Source organism: Rhipicephalus microplus, chromosome 2 (genome assembly GCF_043290135.1).
Source record: "Rhipicephalus microplus isolate Deutch F79 chromosome 2, USDA_Rmic, whole genome shotgun sequence".
Taxonomy (NCBI): Eukaryota; Metazoa; Arthropoda; class Arachnida; order Ixodida; family Ixodidae; genus Rhipicephalus; species Rhipicephalus microplus.
In genome coordinates this window covers 219,010,009-219,035,006 of record NC_134701.1, presented here as the reverse complement: position 1 = coordinate 219,035,006, position 24,998 = coordinate 219,010,009, and the positions used below count along the sequence as shown (strand labels likewise).

The window sequence follows — 24,998 nt, the reverse complement described above, 5'->3', positions numbered from 1 at the left end:
TTTGCGTCGAAGGTCCCCAAGAAAGACTATCGTTTTTAATAAACCAGGAGCTTTGGTACAAAAAAACTTATTGTGATTTCAAATGAGAAAGCGCGCACGATAGCCTGTCGAAAACCATGTGTAATCGTTTCATGTTATGTTTAAGCGAAACGTAATCTCTTTTACCGATGTCTCTGTAAGAATTAGGGAAGAATGGACATGAGCGGCAGCAAAATATTTTTAGTAAGAATCCCAAAAACGTAACCCATAAATTGAGTCGTTGAAGATGTGAGAAATGTTCTGAATAATGTAAATAGGGGGTGGTATAATAAATATATACATAGCACGATATATTTTGGCGAATGATACGGGAAATGAAAACAAAGGCCCAAACATCGATATTTTCACCAGAACTTTGGCATGCGGTTTGATTGCATCCGTTGAGATGTGATATGTATTGATGCTCTAAACTATATGCATATATGATAGGTGTAACATTCAAGGAAACACCCTTGGGTGTAATTTGCGAACATACACCTATAGTACACCTAGAAATGACAAATGGGAGTACAAAAGGTGGAATTGCAGAAATTACACCCGTGCGGATAAATTTAGCAGAAATAATAGGTGTAAGATGGGTGATTTATTGAAAAATCCACCCTTAAGGGTGTGAAATGATTTGCAGTGCATTCGCCCTACATGGCGCAAAACTGAACATTTTTTTATTGCTGGCCTGCTACGTGCCTTTATTAATACGCGATTTCATTGTGCCTCAATTGCGACTTGCTAATTGCATGCGAGAGAGAAAAAAACCAAAAATGACAAAGATTGGCAAAGAAAAGCTGTTTAATTAGCCAAATGACGTACTTGCAATATGCACAAGGAACTTCGCAGAGGCAATAGTGAGACAACTGTTCACGAGCACAATAGCACAATAGTTAAACTCACGTTGCCCTATCATGAAAACTACTGCAGCGAGACAGCAGTTTTGAAAATATAGCTTTGGCAGCCGTAGAGGACAGCGTCTTGTCGCTTAGCCTGCCACGTTTACAGCCACCAAAGGCGAGGGCACGCTGGCCGTGCGCCAGCGAAAGCAGTCGACAGTCACATGAGCGGCTATCCACACATTCTGTGAGCTAGTTCAACCCTGAAATGCACATAAAAAACAAATACACTTCTATAGGTACGCACTGAACAACTACGGAAAAGTGAGCGATGCCTCTTGGACCTGGTAATGCATCGAACCAAGGAACACACCGAAACAAGCTCTGATAACATATTGCCTCGATACGCTCCAAATCCGTTGGACCATGTTATCAGGCTGCCTGCATGTGCCCACTGTTTATGAAGCCAAACAAAAAAAAAATGGGCACTCAATCACATACCAAAAACCAAAGCTTATTAAAGTAATCTGCAATTTTATTGTAACAAATAAAATAAAGGTATTGAAAATAAACCTTCAATTGTTCTTTTTTGTTTTTGCTATTCGTACTCCCCTCTCCTAGTCGCACTTCAATCGTCACGTGGTTGTTGATGTCTGTCGCAATGGGTTTGATACCACTTTTCGTTCCGACTTTCGCGACCTATTTAGATTGACCTTGACAGCTATGCAGTGGCGTCTAAAACAACTAGAAATTTACTGGCACCCCCTACTCATTTTTACCATTACACTACGGTGACGGGCCCCCTCAGTGTAATCATTGCTTTACGGTGGCAGGGCACGTCACAATTACGATTCCACTACGGTGACGGGCCCCGTCACTTTATCGATAGTACTGCGCTGAGGGGCCCCGTCACCGTAGTCACTGCCAAATTTGTTTGATGTTTTCTTTTTTTGCTTTTAGAAAAATATCGCCATTTGTAAACATGACCAAAGACACGTGATTTACACTTGCCGCGGGATAGATAGCTCGTGCATGAAAACTGCAACTCCAATTTTGCTTCAAGTTACTGATAAGTTAGCACGCAAATATCCATAATAAATAAACCAACCTCTTTATTGTAGAGTAAATATTTTCTATAGTAAGCGTAATAACCCTAAAGATTTTTAACTAACGTATTCATCTTCTGTTTTTATTAATGCCACTTGCGAAATATATGAAATATATTGAATTCAAGCTTACGTATATTTAAGTATAAAAAAGATCACATTCGTTATGGCTGACACTAATGAGTTCTGTGCAGTCGACAGAAGAAGATGTCGGATCGTAAATCACCCGCAGTGCCATTTTACTGCACGACAATTTCTTTTTTCAAGACAAATGGACCCTCGGCAGTATAGATCGGGTTGCCTTGCATCAAAATGCTGAGCACAAAACTGTGGATTCTGAGAATTCCTTAATTAAAACAGCGGAACTAACGAGTAATTTTTCCTTTCATATATCAGGAACAAACATAATATATGGCGTTATTTTCCAAAAGAAAATCAGCAATAGGAAACAACAGAATGGAGCTACTCAACAAAATCTGGAGAAGTTTACTGGCGGCACCCGTAATTTCAAACAATGTGAAAATAAATGATGTGAAATAATCTTCACGAAATTGTGAAAATAAACTTCACGACAGTTAAGCCTATGCAAATTGTGTTTTCCAAACGTGAACATTCGGTCTGATGCAAATGTACCTTCTGTACACAAAGGTTATCAATGTTATCATGTTATGCAAGACAGAAAGAGAGATATGTGTTGCGGAAAGGCAGGAAAACTAACGGGACACTAATTACCTAGTTTGCTATCCTGCACTGGGGAAGGGGCATGGGGAGGCAGAAAGCAAGGAAGGGAGGTACTACACTCATTGCTGTGTGTTTTTACAGTAAGAAAATGTCATTTTTAATGATGCTGTATTTCCGACGCTAAAGATACATGCAGTTGGTTTAACTTTGTTATTAGTAGCCACTCTCACCCACGTAGTATCATAGCCCACCGATATAAGTGAAACGTTAAAGAAATAGAATAGAATGGAGAAGTGAGAACTGTATATAATACAATCTGTATATTGTGGGAATAGAATCATTCTCAATTTTGTAGTTCAAGTAGGAGCCCTTATATGAGAGGAGCTCCAACGTCTGCGATGTAGAGGGAGAAAAAGAAGTCAGTAATATTTCAAGACCTAATGACGTTTGCTGTGGGGCTCGTTGGTGCATATAACTGAACTTGAATTGGTGGCCCAAAATGTTAGACAGGAGCGAAGAAGACACGTAAAGCGTGTAAAAAAAAAGCACAATTGCACTTTTATACGTCTTACGCGTCTTCTTCGCTGCCGTCTAACATTTGCGCCATCAATTCAAGTTCAGATATTTCAAGACACCAAAGTGTGCCTACAAAGTTCTTCTTTAAGTGAATTACGCGTGAACGTCTGGAAGATAAAGAGATTAGACTGGTGCATTGTTCATACTACAAACGTCAATATTCAAAATTACTTAGCCCAGAAACGAACACAAGCTCATATGCCCAGGCCGAACAGTTTTTGGCCGAACAAAACGGCAGTCGCCCAAGTTAAACTACATTGCACAGCAACTAATAAAACGTCGTCCTCTTCGACGTGACAGTAGTTTTTCAAAGCCTAGACGTCTACAAAATGAAAAGCCGTCGTAACGATTGTTCGAATCGCCTTGCATCCCCAAGCTTTAGACCCGGCTCAGTGTTTCTCAAGGTTCTGCTAAACTGATCTCCAGCAGAGCGTGCTCTTCCGATCGGGGCTGCTCCTTGCTACTGGCATATTTCCCAACAACACGAACTCTCAGCTCATTTATCATCGTAGCAGCGGGTAAAGTGTCCCTGCCTCGAAAGAGTGATGTATTTAGATGTGTAATCTACCGTGCTGCTTCCGTTTGCCGACTCACCTAACCCAAATTAGAAATCAATTTCGTTGACGTCCTTCCCGTCCCGATTTAAAAGAAAGAAATGAAAATTCTTAGTAGAATGATTAATTTTTGAAGCATGCCAAAATTTTATCGATTCTTATGACATGTTACAATGCATTAAAAAGTTGATCAAGGCGAAGTACATTATCGATTAACAAAAGTTTCTTTGTACGTGTCATCGATGGGCTGAATATTTTTGGCAGGGCTTGTCGATAGTGGTTTAAACGAAACCTCGCAATTTCATTTTGCAGGAGGGCTTGTCGATAGACGAGATGTTGATGTGCTCTCCACATTTGAAAGATATTTGAAGGACTTACTATATTACTACATGAAGTGCATGCCTAGCCTACATCGAAGCTTCATCATGGATGTCTTACTAACGACAAACACTCATGACCTATAAAATTAGATACATAGATAGATAGATAGATAGATAGATAGATAGATAGATAGATAGATAGATAGATAGATAGATAGATAGATAGATAGATAAGATAGATAGATAGATAGATAGATAGATAGATAGATAGATAGATAGATAGATAGATAGATAGATAGATAGATAGATAGATAGATAGATAGATAGATAGATAGATAGATAGATAGATAGATAGATAGATAGATAGATAGATAGATTAGTACCGGATGCAGCGCTTCTTTCTTGTGATCAGCACAATGATTATTACATGATAACAATCTGCAGCAATTCCAATTAAAGCCCAGCAGACATTCTATCAATAGTTATCACATTGATGAGTCATCAGTAATGTTGATTGTCATATAGTGGTATTCCGTCCCGACAGTCATGATCGAAGGTAATGACGCAACACTTTAGTTATTTCTGCGTATTCATGTGATATGCAAGTCAAGTTGTAACAGCAATTTTCTTACAGTTTTGCAGTTTTGTTCCAAGATTCAGACTGATCGAAAAGAGCTCGGAGGGTGCTAGCAGACAAAGACTCTGCAGTGGCTCTCAGGACGATAATGAACGTAATTATGATAGTATTTGAAAGTGTGACACGTTTCACCACGCCCATGAAGGATGGAGAAAATATTTAGGTACTTAAATTGTAGTGACAGTAGTATGAATTCTTGAAATGTCTCATTTTTTTCTTTCCTCGCTTCAATTTTTCGTCCTGTTGGCCCCTTCCACATTGCAGCAATGCAGTGGTTAGAGTCAAAATGATGTACGACGTCCACATCAGAAACGAAATCGCACGACACAGTAACAACAACAACAACGAAACAAACGTAGCAAGAAATTATGATCGCAATTTACCGGCTCATAATTGGAACGCTTAGCTGGAGCACACAAGATACAATGAACTAAAAGTTGCTATTGTAAGCATCAAGTATAGAAAATGGCATAATATTGCGAAGAACAGAAAGGCATCAAGAGCACTGGAGCCCGTAATAGCGAGAACCCTTTCAGAAACGAAGATTGAAAGGTGCGTAAAAGAAGGAGATAATTAAAACGCTCCTTGAAATTGCATCCGGCTGTTTATTCGAAAGAAGAGTAGCATCGCGACCTTTCAAGCGGCAGAATTTTTATTTCCTTAGTTTTCCCTGGGGTGTGTGTCATTATCTCGACGTCGCTGCTTTTTTACGTTGGTTGTTCTCTTTATCCTCGGGTTGTATGGGCGTCAACTCTCGCACTTCGTTGTTTTTACCTAGTTCTCATAAGAGTTTAGCGTTTTCTATCCTGTTCGGCAAACCGTAAGCTCCTACGCTTTTCTTGCCACCCGACCTCGAGCTGATTGAGGCACGCTCAGATGTCAAAGCAGATAAGAAAAAGACAATGTACGTTGGTGACAGCGTTTCCTACCACTGCATTCATGGAGTTTGCATTGTTACGGCTGCTTTTGCGTGTCTGTCAACACCGAATTAGGACTCTCCCTTTTATCTCTCTCTCCCTCATTTTTCGCACCATCTTATTTCGGCCTCCTTTAAGTTTCTTCGTTATTTTCGCGTGACCCCGTTGAAACCTGAGTATAGTTTCAGACTCCTACATGACGATGTTGCAAGTACCGATTGCCAAGAGGCGCTCTGCCGCTGTTCCTTTAGTTGGTCGAGTTCTAACGGTGAAGATTTCGTCAGTGCCGGGGCGCGATGCGTCACCGGCAGGTGGGTTGTGTAAACAAGCGCTGTTACGGCTTTTTAACGGAATCACAAAAGCCTCCGGCTGAGTCTGAGCCCCCTAAAGTCGAGTGCTACGCTCTCGTACCACCCCCTCACTTCCAAACCACCACATCGCCTCCCCCTCCTTCTCTCCACCAATTCCCTTAGCTCAGCGCCGATGTCGTCTGGTTGCACAGCCGCCTCCGTCCAATCCTGGATGCTTGCAACTCCATCCTCCTCACAGTTCTGTCAGCGTGGCATGTGTTCCCCGCGTGTCTGCTCCCTCACCTATTCGCTCGAATGTACGACTGCAGCGCTTTTGTCCTCCGTGCTTGCCAGGTCTTATTCGTGGCTCGTGTCCTGGAAATTGGAGCCGCATGCGAGGCCTTTGTTGGTGGCACAGATCGCTACGGTGCGTGCGCAGCACAAGAGATTGTGGCATGAACGAGATGTCGCGGCTGGCCCTGTCAGGAAATGGTGATTTGCGTAGAAGCCAACTGTTTTGCGGGCTCCCAAGCACGCGCTCATGTCAACGCACAAAAGGAAGCTCATGTCTCGCTAATTAGGGTCGTCTTTACTGTTGCAGCGTTATGCTATTTTTACCTCTATCCCGACATTACTTAGTGCTACTACTGCAGAAATAACGCGTTAGGCAATCAAAGGTGGTAACGCCACAAAAAAAACACGTTTTCTGTGACGCTACCATTTCACTTTTTAGCCTCTTGCTTTTGGTTCGCGTATTTTTACATGGGTGAAGCTAGACGTATTTTGTTACGCGAATGGTTCGAAAAAAATCGGTGAACATCAGTGTAAGTTATGTTCAAAATTATTATTCCTCCTTATAAATGCTGTCAATGCGCTAGTAGAATCTGATGATTTGTAGGTTTCATACATCGTGCCTAGCATAGCCTCCGGAGCTTCTGCAACGCGCTGCTGGAGGTGATAACAAAGGCCACACGCTATGCCATGTATGAACAGGAGTGAAAACCAATGAATGCCACTAACCAACTCGCTAGCTTATAAATGCCGTGCGCCGAAAATGAGCGCTCATCACCTTCGTTTGACAACCCGATTTTCTATGTTTAATTATATCCATCGCTATGTGGATGGGCTTTCGCGTCAAATTAATGCTGCCTAATTTTCTCTTTGATGAACTATCCACCGAAGGGATCTACAGACCGGCTCCTGACATACCAGCTGCGAATCGTTCGGTCAAGTTATTCATTTTTTGGGGGGAACTCAGCATGAAATCGTATTTGCCGTGTCGTGGCCTGGGCTCTCAAATCGCGGAGAAAGAAAAAAATAAACCAGCTCTGCCTCCTCATTAATTGTCAGGAATGCCAAAAACAGTCGACTTGGCGTATTTTGAATCATAGGAGGAGCTTTTGTTACCACTTGCACGAAGTCTATACTGAAGAACGTTGGGACGCGCCTTTTCATGCCTTCCGGCTGTTATTTCACTAGCTCCTTCATAAGAAAGAAAAAGACAAAAAAAATCATCTTTCAGCATTTCTTCGATATAAAGGCACAGGAATAAAGAAAAAAAACAATAGACTTCACATCAAAATTTTATTAAACAGGCTCTTTTTATATATACATAAAAGTCCTAAAGTCTTTGGGTACGGGAGGAAAAAAATGGTTCGTAATATTGAAGGCACGTGCAAATTCGCTTGCGATTGCTGTTACAAGTTTATTGGTTTATCTTCGCGCTGAGCACCACTCAAAACAACGTTTCCCAATGGTTCAAGCAGAAAGACCAATAATTGGCAGAACCTTCGCTTCCAAAGCTCTTGCAAGAGCTACGACGACAGCATTTTTTTTACTCATTATGCAGGTACGCACGCATACATGTAATGAAATTATTAGCTTTGTCGGCAGCGGCTGTCTGGATCTTGTAATTAACCCAGCGTATTCAAGTGGCCTTCCACAAAGAATTTGCGACAGTGGGGTGGTTTTGGCAAGTTAATAAAATTTCAAGCGTCATTTACGCAAAAAAAAATATATCGCTAAACGTTATTGTGTATAGCCGGAATGTTTCGTCGTATTCTTCAACGTTCCGCGTTCACAGAATTTGTGAACTTGTAATTAACCTTTTTTTTCACTCTCATTCTTCTTTCCTTTTATTAAGGACTAGGATAACAGAATAGTTTCATAAGCTTGATTAAGACTATTTGATGAATAGAATAACACAATACTTCAGAAAAGTAGTTTTGCTATATCCTAAAACTTGTAAATCCTCTTTTGAACTTTGGGCAAGCAATACTTTCATATTAATGACCGTCAAAGTAACCAGTAAAGCAAGCGGTATGAGAAAGAATGAGAGGTAATATAGAAGGCTATTGGTTTTAATTAGATACACGAGATTGCATTAGAAAGACGGAGGCACTTATACTGCACAATTTTTACTTCCAGATATTCACAAAAATACTTCCAAGTAGTCCCTTAAAATAAACGTTGGAAGCACTCCACGAAGTGCAAGGGGCCATTGTAGCTGGCGGTCGAAGTCCCAAGCTTCGCTCGTCGGCATGCTTATGCTCCGGCAAACGTATGTTCCATAAGCATGCTTGAGGACATAAGAACACGTCTTTCTTTAACGGGGTGCTCGTTGGGCTTTTTGGCCCAATACTGACACGCACGACCGTGCCAGCGCCGCGCCTGGACTCGAAAGACGTGGGCAAAGACGTGCGAAACGTGCATCGCTCCATTGAATAAGACAAAAAAACGAAAGACGGAAGTTCAGGGTGGTTAGCCAATTCTCCGGGCTTGACTAACCTTTGACCCATCGACAATGTCAATTGATGTCATCACAGGATGACGACATTATCGGACGTCATCACTAGCTAGCTCGAAAAAGGCACCCACAATCTTCTTTTTTTCCCCGCGCAAACCTAGCCAGATGCTCCAAAATTAAGCAGGCTTCATTTCTAGTTACGCTTCGTAAAAACTAAGTGTGTTGGGTAGAACTCTAATAATATGCATTCTGTAGGCGCCACGCTTGCAAGAACGTTTCGTCACCAGCGTGACTCAAGGCGACAACATCCGCCACCACAGTGACGCAGTGATTATGGCGGTCGGATGCCCTTCATTTCTAACCACATCAATGCGCACTCATTGCGCTTGCTACGCGGTTGAATAAACTCATCTCAAATTATGTTTCCATGGTGCCGTTGTCTGATTTAACATATTCAACACAAGCTTCCATGCTTAACATGAACTCGGCAGAGAATCAGAAAAAAAGAAAATAGCTTTTGAAGACTGTTAGTGTTAAGACGCACTCGCACCTTTTTGGGAGTACCCAGGAGGCACTTGTACGAGTCGCATTTGTTACCGACATTCGGCGTTTCAAGCCGTTCGGTGAGTAAAACTTAACAACCTAAAACATTAGGTTGTAACGTCACAGTAGTGAACTCCAGAAACTTTATCCCCCTGAGGTTTTTTAACGTGCACCCAAGTGTAAGTACACCGGTTTCAAGCTTTTTTGCCTCCATTGAAAATACAGCTGCCACATCCAGGATTTAATTCCACAACCTTAGTGTCAGCAGTCGAGCACCATATAAATAAGCACTAGACCCCCATGGTAGGTGGCGAGTGAAACTCAACCGAACCAAATTTGTAAAAGACTACTAATGAACGACGCAAATTTTCTGAGTGAACACCAGCATTTTCACATGTGCTGTTCAAAACACCCAGAAGTTTCATACACCAATGCGAGCCTCCATGTAATTCCAGGTTTCTTCTAAAAAAGCGCTTTTTTACGCTGAAGGAGAACTGTTCATTGGCTACTTCACATGGTTATGGCGTACGTTAAATTGTCATAATGTGTGCAGCTTTGTTGTGTATATAAGATTATTTGATGCCCTTCTGTTCAGGGCACGGGGTCTCGCCTGTGTCTTCTTTAGACTCAAAAAAAGTTTTCATTATCATCATCATCAACCTAATTATCATGACCTTCTGTGTCTTCTCATCAGCGTAGCATGATGCAAAAAGTAAACTAACGTAGGTCACAAGAAGTTATAAAATATGAATCGGTAGCAGATTAAACAACACGGGGGGTCGACGCGAAGTTAACGACAGCGTAGTTTAAATTTAACTACGCTGCACCATGTGTCACGCTACGTCCTTGGGTCGACCCATCAGATACACCCTCTGTTGGCGGCCGTAAATACTCGTGACATGCTAACGCACATAGAAAGCTTTCGAAGCAAACTAAGCGAAACTTTGTGTCATCATTATCATGTTTCGATGTGTCGTTTGCCTTCATCATCTGTTTCGATCACGTGATTCCAAATTTAGTTTATGCGGAGGTAGCGAAACGGCCGCGAGCACGCTATGAGCATGGTATGTTGTCATGTTCTTACATGACACGTGCGTCAAGATTATACTGTTCGCACCAGCCATATATTTCGTCATCCAGTGACGTCACGTAACACCAAATTTGTTATATCTGAAACTAGCAACACGGCCACGAGCGCATCATGAGGGGCCTAGTATACTCTAGTGTAGTATTGACACGCGCGCACGCTGGGCGCTAAAAAAACGCGAGCACTGTATAGTCTGACGCCTGGCGCGACCAGCATCCGTCGTGAGGGCCGGACGGCAACAGGCGCGAAATACGACATGCTGCTTTTCGCGCCGATGCGTTACCCAGACAACCCTGCGTTTCGCTTTTTTCGCGACGGAGGGACGCTGGACGCGCCAAAGCGTGCATGCGTCATAGCAACGCAGTGCGGCGGGCGCCTGCGAGTATATGGAAGGACCGGTGCCTGGCGTCGCAACGCCGGTGTGACGGGACGAAATGAACGCCGCCATGCACGCACATCACGTGTCGTCGAAATGTATGGGCGCCTTGACTTTGGCATGTAGTCATGTTCTCACATGACACGCATCTCATGATTACCATGTTTGCATCAGCCACATACTTTCGTCATCCATTCACGTCCCGTAATACCAAACTTCGTATATGCGAAGCTAGCGAAACGGCCGCGAGCGCATCATAAGTGTAGCATGTTGTCATGATGTTACGTGACACGCATATCATTATTTTCATGTTAGGCTACGTCGCTTGTGTTCCCAAAGCAGTCGTGTCATACCATACCAGTTTTGCAACATGTTATAAGACCGAAACCCCCGCAAGAGCAGCAAGACCGTGAAATGTAAATCACAACACCCATGACATACATGCCATTATTTTTATGTTATGACTAGTCAGTTATGCTCGTCATGCAGTCATGCTATGACATACCAAGTTTGGTAATATACCAGTATTGGAATGGCCAGGAGAGCTAAACGTCGTAAGCGGATAGATAGATAGATAGATAGATAGATAGATAGATAGATAGATAGATAGATAGATAGATAGATAGATAGATAGATAGATAGATAGATAGATAGATAGATAGATAGATAGATAGATAGATAGATAGATAGATAGATAGATAGATAGATAGATAGATAGATAGATAGATAGATAGATAGATAGATAGATAGATAGATAGATAGATAGATAGATAGATAGATAGATAGATAGATAGATAGATAGATACGCTCAGTTGCCGAGGTTCGCTAAGAAATGCTTCGCACAATAAAATCGTGGCTGATTTCCCTATATAGGAATTGTTTTAACATGAAATTAAAACGTGTACTGACAGAGTTAGTTGAGTGTTTATTGTGCATTGTTTCAGGAACAGCAACAAATTGTCAGGTCAAGTTAGGAACGGCCAGCAGCTCAAAACTTGCAGCGTGCGCCTGAAGCAGAAAGCACGCACAAAATTAGCATACACCGGATGAGCACGGACTAACAACAGTCACGGCAAGACACCTAAAACGCGTTGTTCAAGCAGAAAGACGAACGAAACGAGCTCACAAGTATACAGAGGACAAGCGCGAATAACTGTCACAATTCTTACTTCTTTTTGTGTGAGCAGTGCACTACTTTCATAAACGCAACCGCGCAGCGTGCGAAATGGCCTTCCTCCTCTACCGAATTGCGAGTCTGATAAGCGTGCTCACAGGAGAGACCAAGTTCTGTGGAGGCTATTTGCTACTGATAACGAAAACGTGCCACAGTTTTGAAGTTCTGAGGACTGCCAAATGGTGTATGGTGTAGGGCTTGCCGTTAGCATCTCCAGACAACGTACGCTCTGAGGCGTACACTCACAAAATTCGAGGGGGTACTGCAAGAGCAGAGGGACTGTGTTACTCGCCCCAGAGTTCTTTCACTCCGTGATGGAGTAGCGCACAGTTGGACACGTAACGTACTCCTTAGCTGAATGCAGAGTAAAAGAGACTGCGAACTCTCTGCTACTCAAGTGTAGTTCCCACTCTACGCAACTCTCGTGCCGATGAGGCGTGAATGGGATCTGGCACCCCGTCCTTGCTGACCTAGCGCTTGCATGTTACCACCGACGCCGCAACGCTATATAACTGTCTCGTTTCAGTGATCTTCACTGATCTTCAGTTTCAGTGAACTTTCAGTGATAACAAAAGCATGCTTCTGTGATCATGAATGTCTAGTTCCCGAAGCGCCAACACCAACACTTTCGCAGCAAGAAACAGCGGATACATCTAAAGCGTAGCCAAAAGTTAGTTTACGGCACAAACAAATTGCTACTAGAGTAAGGTAAATCTCAGCACATATTGTAAGAAAAATGTTAAAAAAAACTTTTTGCACGGGGTTCGACCTCGCCACCTACTTACCACGAGGTAGGTACTCTACCACTACGCCACGTTGTTGTTTTTGTTTTTGCTTTATTCCCTGTTCATAAGCGCGTACATCAAACCACAAGCACAACAGAAACAAGCAGTAACAGTCCGACACAAACTAAAATTTCCTTGGTGCTGCCAAGGGCTCTACCCTCGACAACCACTCAGGTGCAATCTCCTGAGTTTTCTGCAGTTCAACAAAATTGGCCATACATTCACGGAAATACATTCGCGCAGGCTGTGCATCCTGATTCGCAATAAAAACCCGCCATACGGGCCCACCATAAACAGTGAAGGCCACATAGCATAATCAAATCAAAATGCATTCCCTCTTCCTCCACTATTGGCAGAAATCTTATACCATAAAAATTTAAAGGTAATTCATTCCTTAACGTCCTTTGAAGTACATCCAAAAAATATACTCCCTCCCAACAATGTAAGAAAACATGGTTTCCGGTTTTTCACAGATAAGACAATTTGTCCCCAAGGTGAGTAAAAACCACGGTCGGCTTCAAATGTCCTGACAGATAATGTATCTCTGTGAAGCTTAAAAATGACTTCGCGGTATGAGCAACTTGCATTCCTTCAATCATCTAAGCATATCTTGCCCATGACCTTCAGTGTACATGGCACAGTGCAGAGGTTCAGGTAAAACAAAAGCACACACATCTTTGTACAACTTTTTTGCGAGTCACTGAAAACAAATATTTATGGTAAAATCTAACAGAAAAAAAAAACGTACACTTAGAATAACCTCCTTAAGATACCCGCGGACAGCACCAGTCATGTCATTCGTGCTAACCACTTATCCAGGTAAAGCCCGCATCAGTCTCATTTGACCCACTGTATGTAAGAAAGCATCCCTTGTGTAGCAAAAGAAAAAACGATCCTATTTACGACTTGGCGTATGAAAATATGTGGTAAATCCAGTCCTCCGTGTTTCCCTCTTCGAAACATATTAGTTCGACTGCATCTCTCCCAGTTTGAGGCCCACACGAACACTGCGAAGATGCGATGGAGCTTGTGTATGTTTGCTCTTGAACAATGCAATACTTGCGCCACATACCATAGTTTTGAGGCAAAGAAAAAATCACAGACAGTCGCCCTCGAAAACACTGACAAATGATTACCGTTGCATCTATTGGCTTTCGTCTTGATTTGTTTCGCTTGTTCTTGACAATAGTTCTCATTACGTAATACTCGCTGGGCGTAACCTCCTTGGTTTTAGAAAAGTTTAGCGAGCGTTGGGCCACAGCGCCATGAATACAGTGAACTAGTGTTACCATGAACTCTAGGTGGTTACAGCTGGGAAGGAGACACGAAGCGAAAGCCGTAAGAAAGTGTGCGTGTGTCACCCCTCGTTTAGTGCTTGGAATGTCCGCTGCATGGCGGTGCATCTATATACGGAATATATCATAAAAATATGTGAGATGGTGGTACTTGGAGTGTTGACTAGATGGACGAACGGACACACAGATGGATGCATGGAAGGATGCACGGATGGCTGCACGGACGAATGGATGCATGGACGGACGCAAAGGTGGATGCGTGGACGAATGCAGGGACGGACACACGGATGGACGTGCGGACGCACGAAGAGATGCACGCACGAACAGACGCAAGCACGGACGGGCGGATGGACGCATGGACGTTCACACAGACGGACGCTAGGACGGACGGAAGCAAGAACGAATGGACGGATGGATGCTTCGCGCCACTCTCCATCATATATTCCGTGGATATGCTGCCATTTTTTCTTTTGCAATCTTTTATAAATTTTTCCACCGTTACTTCCATGACGGAAGCACGTCAGTGGCATAAAACATTTTCGTTTAAAAAGCGAATAAAACACCGTGAGGTTAATGTGGAAGGCACAGAACACTCAAAGAAAAAGCTCGGAGAGCCGTCTATTCGGAACAATCTTGGCGCGAATACTACAAGAACACTTGCATGATACCCACCATGCCATAAATCAAAATTGTCTAGTGCGGCCAGCATGCACTACCGTTATTTGTCGTTCTTCTAAAATGCGTGGCGTGCGCTATGTACTTGTGTACACTTTGTTGATGCTGTGGCTGACGACGGTGAAAACTTATGCCTAGACATTTTTTTATAGATTTGGAACATTTAATAAACTACTTGTTACGAAACTCACATTGTGTGACACCTGATTGTTAATGTATCAAAACGCTGTATAACACACGTTAACGTGATTTCTTACACGCATGAATGCTGCATAGGACCTGCCTATCTACCTGCCTACCTACCTACCTACCTACCTACCTACCTACCTACCTACCTACCTACCTACCTACCTACCTACCTACCTACCTACCTACCTACCTACCTACCTACCTACCTACCTACCTACCTACATATCTATCTATCTATCTATCTATCTATCTATCTATCTATCTATCTATCTTCCTACGTCTAGGTGCCCCGTGATCGCCTCAAATTACCGTGGACCAAAATAGTCATTGGTGGTAAGAAGGCGTAATGAATATGTCTGACATGTCAATACATGAATAAATTGAAAACTCTGTCCTGTACGTTGTCCAACGCCTTGCTCCAGACACGTGGGGCACGTACGCGTAAACCTTGGGCCTCGGTATGGGCCGCAGGTACGCGGACATGTGTCACAATTGACTGACTGTTGACATATCCCCAGGAATATTGAGGACAGACATTGGTAATTTAAATGTGTGAGCCTTAAGAAAAACAGACATCGGTAGCATTCACCCGACGTTTGCGAATGACTTTGAGGTTCCAGCAGTAACCCGCGGATTATGCGTGGAAATAAAATATTTTACCAAAGAGCAAAGTCGATTGATTTATATGTGGTGTTTAAAGTCCCAAAACCGCCATATGATTATGAGAGACGCCGTAGTGGAGGGCTCCGGAAATTTCGACCACCTGGGGTTTTTTAACGTGCACCCAAATCTGAGCACATGGGCCTACAACATTTCCACCTCCATCGGAAATGCAGCCGACAGAGCGAATTCTGGTCTCGAAACTGTGTTGAAAAAAATTCGGTAGATTCCACATACCTTGGGAATTGATGTTAAAAGCATGCAGGAGGAAGGTGAATGTGTTTTATTTCTTTTTATTGAGCGAGACGTTATGAAGTGACACTTAATACCTATAGTTGCTCCAGGACTCGCAACAGACTACAAACCCGTTAGTATTTTCTCACTTTCCGCTTTTGGCAACATGGATGATGAACAAAGGCATGACGCGTTCCTACGAGATCTTATCAGCCGCCCAAAATACTGACTCGTTGTGCAGTTCACTTCGTATGTTCTTCGTCATAGACGGCATCTTATATCTCTGAAACATGCACCCCGTCCGCAGATAGCCCATAAAGACCCTACCATACCTTCCGCACCTTCAATTGTGGTACACGTCACCCCTCCTGAAATCACACCTTTTCCTAAACGCAATGTGGTAAGTGCCGCCGTGGTTGAAGTTGCGGTGTCGCAACAATCACCACCGGAAAGTTAGGGGAGAAGAAAAAGGAGACATGTTGGTGTTCTGGTTGGCAATGGCTGCCATCTTCGCCACTGGACCATTTTTTATTGTGAATAACCTATAAATATATTGATAACAATAAGTACAAATCCGCGCACACACATACGTTAAGTCGCCGCATTTGTTTTATATAGCAGTTGCCTACAGTTGCGTAACGATTCCAAAAGAAACATGCGTATTGGCAGCACCAGAAGCGTGAAGCTGACATGAACCACTGGTGTTTGCGCTGTTGCGCGCTTGGATGGTAGCCCTCAACTCTGCTACACAAATCAACTTTAGCGGATGGCGCCTAACTACAATTTACGTTAACGTGACAAGATGGCTGTATCATAGGTGTACATATGTAATATATATAATATTGGATAGCCAGTACTGCATAATAAATAGAATATTGAGGTTACAAGAACATTAGGGTCTATATGAACACTCCTGAAAAAGACTACAACTATAGCATATAGACCAAGTTATACATTTAACAGAAAAGTATACTGTAACAACAATGTGTCGTTGTTCATGCACTCGAATGTCGGTGCATAAAGAGAAAGAGAGACAGAGATGTTTATTTATAGAAAGGCATAGAGGCCACCCTGAGCGATAGAATGCTCTAGCCTGCTACTCTACCCCGGGGGGAGAGGAAATGTTTGTGTTATGAAGTTCAACCAGCCAATGATTTCATGTCACGTAGCTCTTAATCATCCAGCAAAATTTTGCCATGTCTGAATAGCACGAGAAAAATGCAATAAAAGTAACCACAGAAGCGCAGACCCTGATATCCCATCTGCTGAGAACCCTGAGCACAGAAGCATTCTTCATCGCTAGTGACCCTGCAAAAAAGCAACATGACTATCAATAAAGTGATGTAGAATCTATAACGTATAATCCCAGCCGCTGCATTGTGTACACGTGTCTCCTTGAACGATCCAAGCGAAACCTGTCAATTCAGGCTCATGGCGTGATCACGAACATTACAACCACACAGGCAACTGCAGAGCTCCGTGTAACATAAGCACAGTGTCTCCACGTGGTCCGCTTAAGCGGGGCAAGCCCGAGCAAATAGAGGGTGCATGACGTCAACCCCGCAGAGGAGTCTTGGTTGGGCACTTCTTTTGGGACCATCAGGCCTTTCTGTCCTGCCGACCAACCCCATCTTCTTCAATATCGTTATAACAAGAAGCTTTTCGCCGTTCGATGATTGCGTGTCTAGAGGGTCTCAAGTAGATAGCGAAAATGAAAACTAAGGCCCGGCGTGCCTCGTGCTAAAAATAGTTTCGCGGTGAACAAAAGTGAAGGTCTTATCGCAAGTGGCAACCAAAGCGGTCACACGTGCCAGCAGTCCGCCGGGGCGTATAACATTGAACGGCCTCGGCAGATACCTCATCAGGCGCGTTTCCCGGTGGCTGCAGAGGGTAAGTAAGCCCAGATTCAGGCCAAGCAGGAGATCGCAAAGTCAATAAGTGCTTGCCGAAAGGGGAAGCATGACACACGTCGTCGCGATCGTTGTCCGATTGGTTTCCGATGCGCTCCACTGCGCTGGCGCAGTTCGGTCTGTCCAGTACGGTCGTTGTTGCACCAAGTTTGGGCGTGTGTGCTCAGCCCGATCCATGAGTTTCGCATGCCGCTTCTAATCGGGCATTCATCTTGCTATGAAACTAGACTGGATCGCTATATCGCTGTTCCACGATCCTTTCTTTTTCTGTCGTTGTCGTTGAAGACGTTTGGAGAAAAGAGGGGAAAATAAAAATAAAAGAAGAGTAGTCCCTCCCTGCACGCCGTAACAACTTCAGTACAACTCCTTCCTACAAAATTCTACTTTGCATTGATGCGCAGCGCTCGTTATTGACAATGCCCTTTGTTTAAAGCTCCATTATTCGCTTTTACTTTTTGAAAGCACATTTTACGAAACTACCTCGCGTGGAGCGAAAGAGCACGGCATTCAATCGTGAAAAATGGACAGCCGTATTGTACACTAGGCAGCACGTTTAGACCAGCACAATCGACAAGGTCTCGCTTGATTGTCAACGACTAACTACCCTCGTTAAAAAAAAGTTCTCGTGGTCCGATATGAGCTGATGCTGATGCTGAACTTACTGATCTCTGCATGTTAAAATTATTTTACGGTTTTTTTTCTGAGTTACTTCAGCGACAGTGGTGGTTAGGCGAAGATTGTGGACAATACACACGTTAGTGGGATGATATGAAAGCAAACCTACTTTGCGAAGCTCCCCGAATCCTTTCAACCATGCTGCTCATTCATGGCCTGTTTTGTTAGACGCCAACATATCGAGAAATCGAACCTCTGCGATCTTTACAAATAGTGTGCATTTACTTAAAGACGTACGTCGGTTTCTCTCTTTATGAAGCGGGGGAAGGAGGGGGGGGCAAAGGGAGGAATTTTACTGCTGTGCGTCCCCCTCCCCACTTATCCCATCACATTTTTACGAAGGCCCTTATGATTGGAATGCGGTACAAATACAAAACGTCACCCCCCACCTACCCCTCTTTCGCGGTCTGTGTTCATTCATATGCCTCTACTTTGGCTGCTAGAAGAAAAGATGGAACAGTAAAGCTGGAATTCGCATGTGCTTTCTAAAAAGATTAGAGGTAGTTATTGGAGAGGAAGCTCTAGAAAAGGAGGCCTTGCGCTGTACACACATCGTGCTGCTGCTGCCGGCCTAGGCATCAGTGACGTCGTGGTCGCTCTCGTGGGTCCCTTCGAAAAAGGCTGGACGCTCGAAATAAACGCCACTTAGTTATTTTCACCTTCCTCATAAGTAACTAACCAATACGGTTACGCTGAAATGTGCTTTAGTATCCCCACAATGTGACCTAAAGGAAACATGAAAGAGTGACAGAAAGCGCACAACGAAAGGGCCTTTTCAGGGAGTGGGGGGGGGGGAGAAGGTTGATCTATGTCACAGTATAGGATAAATTTTGTGCCATTCCCTTCCTCTTAGGTGGCTAGCGGGCACGCCAAACCCCCTTTTTGTGCCCACCTGTGGTCGCACCGAAAGCAAAATGATTCAGACATGTTGCGAAAGGAAACTTTCGGCATGCAAAATGCATCATCACACATTGTACCGACTGCTATTTTTATTGCTATCACTTGTCGTGTATAATTATGGCCAGAAAAAATTCACAAAAATAATAAATATACAATGGTCTCCATCCACAGCTTGAACTTGTATGTATGCTTTCAGGGTTTATGCAGTAGGCCTGTGTATCGCGTTTCTCTCAAGTTGACAATCCTCCTTTTTTTTTTCTCTCTCTCTCTCTTTCTCTTCTCTTTCCTCTCTCTCTCATCTTTATGCCCTCTTCCTATTCCCCCAGCGTAGGGTAGCAAACCGGGCATGTGCCTGGTTAACCTCCCTGCCTTCCCTCTTGTTGTTTACCCCCCACTCTCAAGTTGTGTCCATGTGCTTTGTCAAGATAACAAAAGGTGTGTCGGTTAAGCTATCGAACTATACATGCGACACTCCAGCAGCCTTTGGCACCGTGTGTTAGCCCACTGCACAGCACTCAACAATAATTGTTCATCATCATCGGCTACGCGCAGCAACAACAAAGTGCACATATTACATTACAAATGTGCAGCGAACCCCTGGCGTATCCGCTGAAAGACTAATAATGACATAGTGGATGCCTTCCTACTTCAGAAAAGTTATGATTTATGACATAGCGGAAACCTTGCGGAAATCCGAAGCTTCAAACAGAACTGGCTTTGCCCTAGCACGAAGCTGTGTTCAGAATTCACGGCAGAGAGTAAGGTAATCATTGGTGGCTTTTTTTTTTTAGGAGCTTGGTCGGGAAGCTTCTATTGCTCTCGACTTGTTCGGAGGTGGCTGTCGGCGTGTACACCTCTGTTGCCAGTTTACTCTTCTCCGGTCGCCGCCAACAGTGTCCTCTCTGGCGATTACAACAATGCTGAATTGATGGCATGCCGCCACTCATGGCGTCGGTTTTCGATGGCCCCAGCGCTCGCCTCCTGGCGATACGTTAATATCGTTCTCGTCGCTCCGTCGACACCGCAGCACGTGACAAGTTCTTATGATAAGTGTTACGCTGGGGTACCGATATCTGCCCGAGCCCCCCACCTGCCTGCTCTCAACCCTAACTCCTGATAGATTCACGTCTGTCATTTATGAGAGTTAGGCATTTCACTCATGACAGCGGTCAGTACGACACAAAGAGGAAGGTGGTTAAGGTGCAGATCAATGTGGCCGATACTGTGCAGTGCCGGGCGCGAAACGTACCAACCACACTGAAGTACACATTCTGTGCCGACAAGTTAGCGAGCTTTCCTAGAAAAAAAGGTCTCGCGAATAGACGCCCCATGCACCTCCGAGCAAGCTCCTCAAACATCATTCACTTTGCGGATATGGCGGTGATGCTGTAAAGACTATAGTCTTTCTTGGGGACCTTCGACGCAAAACTTTTGGTCTGTCTGTCTGTCTGTCTGTCTGTCTGTCTGTCTGTCTGTCTGTCTTTCTGTCTGTCTGTCTGTCTCTACACTTGTCTGTTTGTCCATTCTTAACGGCACCGGGTACTTGAAATGGCCGACCCCATCCGCAGCGAACACCAATGTTGCTCGATGTTTAGCATTCATACTTGTGCAATTGTCAATTAAAATGCAATTATTTCGCATGTCTGAGACACCATAACAACACGTATATATTCTGAATGTTCGCCTTTCCCTAGAAAAGGCATAAATAAGTAACTTTAAGGACCATAGCACTTATCACGCTGCGCTGACCATGCACTGCTTGCACGAAAAGGCAGTGTTTCCAACGCTTTGCTAAACGAGACGGTGGTGGCACCTACCCGTCGCATTGCGTTCTACACCTTATAACCTCTGAGACGGGCGCGCACACTTGTCTCAGCGCCACGCGTTTCGTTTTCCAAGAAAACTGCCAGATGGCGCTCATGTCTCACGTGTGACGTGAATTGATGGGCTCGTTCGCCTCCGCTGCGCGCTCGAGGCACTTTAACGCAGCTCCTCCAGAATACCATTCACCGATTTTCTTGCGCAGAACATCAAACAAATGTTTTGTTCACTCTCTCCACACGCAAGACCATCGTCTTTCGACGACAATTGCAGATTAACATGCAGATACGGCGCCAATTTTTAATTTCGAATATCTTATAGAGCCTCCTATTGTTTTGATTTTGCATGCGTATGTGGTAATTACGCGTGAAAATGCAACATTGTCGAGTTCACGCAAAACTTCCTGTTCACCGACGCCTGAAAGATACACCAGGAGTCATCACACGTTTCTTTCTTTCTCTCACTCTTTCTCGCAGTGATTCTAGAGGAGTTCGAGGCGCACGTGCACGATGACTACGTGCCGCGGGGCAATACTGCGCTCTTCCGCTGTCACGTTCCCAGCACGCTGCGACAATACCTCAGTGTCTCATCGTGGACCACAGAAGACGGTCTCGTCATCGGAAGGCACGAGACGCAATCGCGTGAGCATTGTTTTATTTCATATGACCTGGCACGTAGAAAGCGTTCTTGGCCTGAAGGAGTCGTATATTAATCGCACACATTTATAGCCTACCTAAAGGTAATATAAAATGTTATAAATTAGTCAACAAAATATGAACGAAGATAAGCGTTTTGAGATGGTAGCATGTCACACCGCTTCTCAGCGGTGGCCGGGCGTACTGCAGCACTGAGTTTGCCAAAGTATTCTTTGCACAAAAACTAATTACACAAACATACTTCAAACCACATACGCTAGAACTTGCTAGAACATCCATGAAGAAAGTAGAATTGCAATGTTCCCTAAGTCGTCCCTAATTGGGTCTCGGGATATGTGATTATTTCGCAATACTGGGCCTCACGGAGGGCGTGGCCATAACCCAGGAATGGCTTGGCGTGAACCTATCTCGAAATAGTGTCAACGCGAAGCCTAAATGTCAATAAACAAGTTTTGCTCATTGTTCATAACGATTAATAGCCTGAAGATTTTCAAGCTTGAAATTTGTCATAAAATTGTTAGTTGAACGAAAGCGTGGTCACAAAAGAAAAATGTGTAACTGTAAGCAAACTAAACCATTTTACGTAACACATAAGGACGCCACATCTTTAGATTGTTGAAACGACTATTTTTTGTTTGTTTTTTTACTTCGTGAAGTGAAGTAATAAGGTCGAATGCACCAACCCAACCAAATTCATGCATAAGCGTCTACCACACACTGTTGGTTCAGTTGTTTTTATTTACTCAAATTTTTCTTCATTGAGGTTTGACGTCCGAAAACTATACGATATAACTGAAAGATGCTTTAGTGAAGGGCTCCGGAAATGGTGACCCTCTGGGGTTTTTCATCGTGCACCAGCATCTAAGCAAAGAGGCCTCAAGCCTTTTCGCCTTCATCGAAAACGTGGTGGCCACGGCTGGGATTTGATTCTATGACCTTCGCGCCAGCAGTCGGGCACCATAACTCTTCTGCCACTATGGAGGATGATCGTTTAGTTTCTGACGGTACAAAACAACAATGATAGCAGCCCAAATAGGTGGCACCGAAACCCAACCACATTGTATTCTATACATGAACTACAAAAGGAACAAGAAAAACGCACCACTCACGAGACTTAATTGTCTGTTGTTGTTTTTTTTGTAAAATCAAAGTGAGCCGTTTTTCATCTATATGGCACCACGATGAATCACTACACTTGCGAGGTTTCATCCTTATCGATAGGAGCTCATACGCAGTGTCGAGATGGCGGTGATATCATGCGGATCGCGACGGCAATAACCTGACAGCGCAGTGGTGTATAGTTGCGGACATTCCTATAAAGCAATGCCGGACCCGCTGAAACGCGCATGCGTCAAAGCAACGCAGCGCGGCAAGCGCCTACGAGTATATGGCAGGACCGGTGCCTCACGTGGCAACGATGTCGTGACGCAACGAAATGAAAGCCGGCAAGCACGCGCACCACGTCACGTCGAAATGTATTGGCGCCTTGACTGTGGCACGTAGTCATGTTCTCACATGACACGCATCTTATAATTGTCATGTTTGCACCAGTCCCATGCTTTCGTCAATTATTCACGTACTGTAATACCAAATTTGGTAATTGTGACGCTAGCGAAAGAGCCACGAGCGCAACATAAGCGTGGCATGTAGATATGTTGTTACTGGACCCGCATGTCATAATTTTCATGTTAGGGTCTGTCGCTTTTGTTCGCCATGCAATCATATACCAGTTTTGCAACATGCCATGTGAACGAAACCACCGCAAGAGCTGCAGGACTGTGATATGTAAATTATGACACACATGTAATTATTTTCATCCTATGACTAGTCAAATATGTTCCTCATACAGTCATGTTATGCCATACCAAGTTTGGTATCGATACCATTATTCAAACGGCCAGGAGAGCTAAAAGTCATAGGCGGCTAGATAGATAGACACAGTGTGGCATGAACCCGGGTCCGCTGGGTACCAGCTGAATATTCTGCCGATGAGTTACGCCGGTGCTTGTATCTCATTATCTAACTTGCCTTAGGCACGCATTACCTAGCACCAATAGATCAGTGGGGCTCGAACCTGGATCCGCTTGGTGCAAGCCCTGTATTCTGCCTCTGAGCTACTCCGTTGCTTGTGACTTCTTGTCAAACTTGCCTTAGGCAGGCTTGATGTCGGGAAAGCAATTGTGGTAATACGACTTATGAAGTGTTTTACAATAGCGAAAGAATAACCAGTCGTCGCACTTTGCGAATAGCGTAACGAGTGGGCCATCCAATGCTCCAAACCATCACAAAAGCTTGTTCTTGTTCCCCTGTTAACTATGGCGCATACCCACTTCAGCCAGAACTCCTCATCATCGACAGCCACTCCATGGACAATTGGCACAAAATTCCTTGGAACTGTTTAGCGGATACCACGCGTCTGAGAAGAATGACGAAAAATAGCATAGCGAATGCCGGCGTACTACCCAAAAGTTTATTAATAATCCGTGGTGGGTACTAAGCAAGTGTGCTTGCAGTACTTACCAAATGAGTAATTTGAAAAGGCTCTGAAAGGCCGCTCTTCTAGTTTTCGATCTGACTGTGGTGTGCCTACCACGCAAACCTGGCGTTTCTTTTTCGCAAACGCCTTGCGCTTTTGCCGTAACGAGTGATAGAGAAACGTTTCGCGAACGCCATCGCGCCATCAAGACCGGAATCTCTTTCTACTCGTGTCTAAAAAGGCATAAATCAGTCCTATTACTTTGTGTCTGGCTTGCAGTGACATCAGTGTACCACATCGTGCGTCATTCTTTCTCAAGTGCGTGATTAGCCATACGTGTAAAACTACGAGGTATGAAACAAGGATTGCGCATGTTGTCTGGTGATTTCGCTTCAATGGAGAAGTTGTGTTTTGTGCTACGTGCAAGGACGTTCGGCGCTATTCATGGGCCCGTGTGCTTTAGGCTATACTACAGCGTTTCTTTGTGTTCTGACTCCTTTGGACAAGACCACAATCGTCGAGACACTTGCTCCAAAACTCGTGTTGCCCTAATCGGTTGAAAGTGCCAGCTCTATGTTCTAACGTTGCTTCAGGCGGTGGCTGCGCTAGCCGCCTACTCATCGTAACTGTGTGCGTTCAACACACTCTCACACGCAACACGCGGAACGTCGTGAACTTGCATTTCTTTTACAGAACTTGGGTGAACGAAACGGCCAAAGCAGAGTCCTGGATTGCCCGAAGTCATTAGCGTTAACTTAAACAGGCCCTGGGCCTAAAGCATTGTTTTTTTTCAGGTGTTTCTTTTATTTGTGATACTGTATATACCTTTCTAGTTAAGGCAGTCAGACTGTT

General features: G+C 44.0%; 1 protein-coding gene across 1 annotated transcript in view; it reads left to right on the top strand.

The window, feature by feature from the left end:
- The window catches only part of LOC119169564 (cell adhesion molecule Dscam1), a 547,574-nt gene that overhangs the window by 321,391 nt on the left and 201,185 nt on the right, over positions 1 to 24,998 (top strand). Inside the window, exon 3 of the mRNA XM_075876128.1 lies at positions 21,491 to 21,655. Coding sequence (XP_075732243.1) covers positions 21,491 to 21,655 — 165 coding nt within the window. The remainder of the gene's footprint in view (positions 1 to 21,490; positions 21,656 to 24,998) is intronic.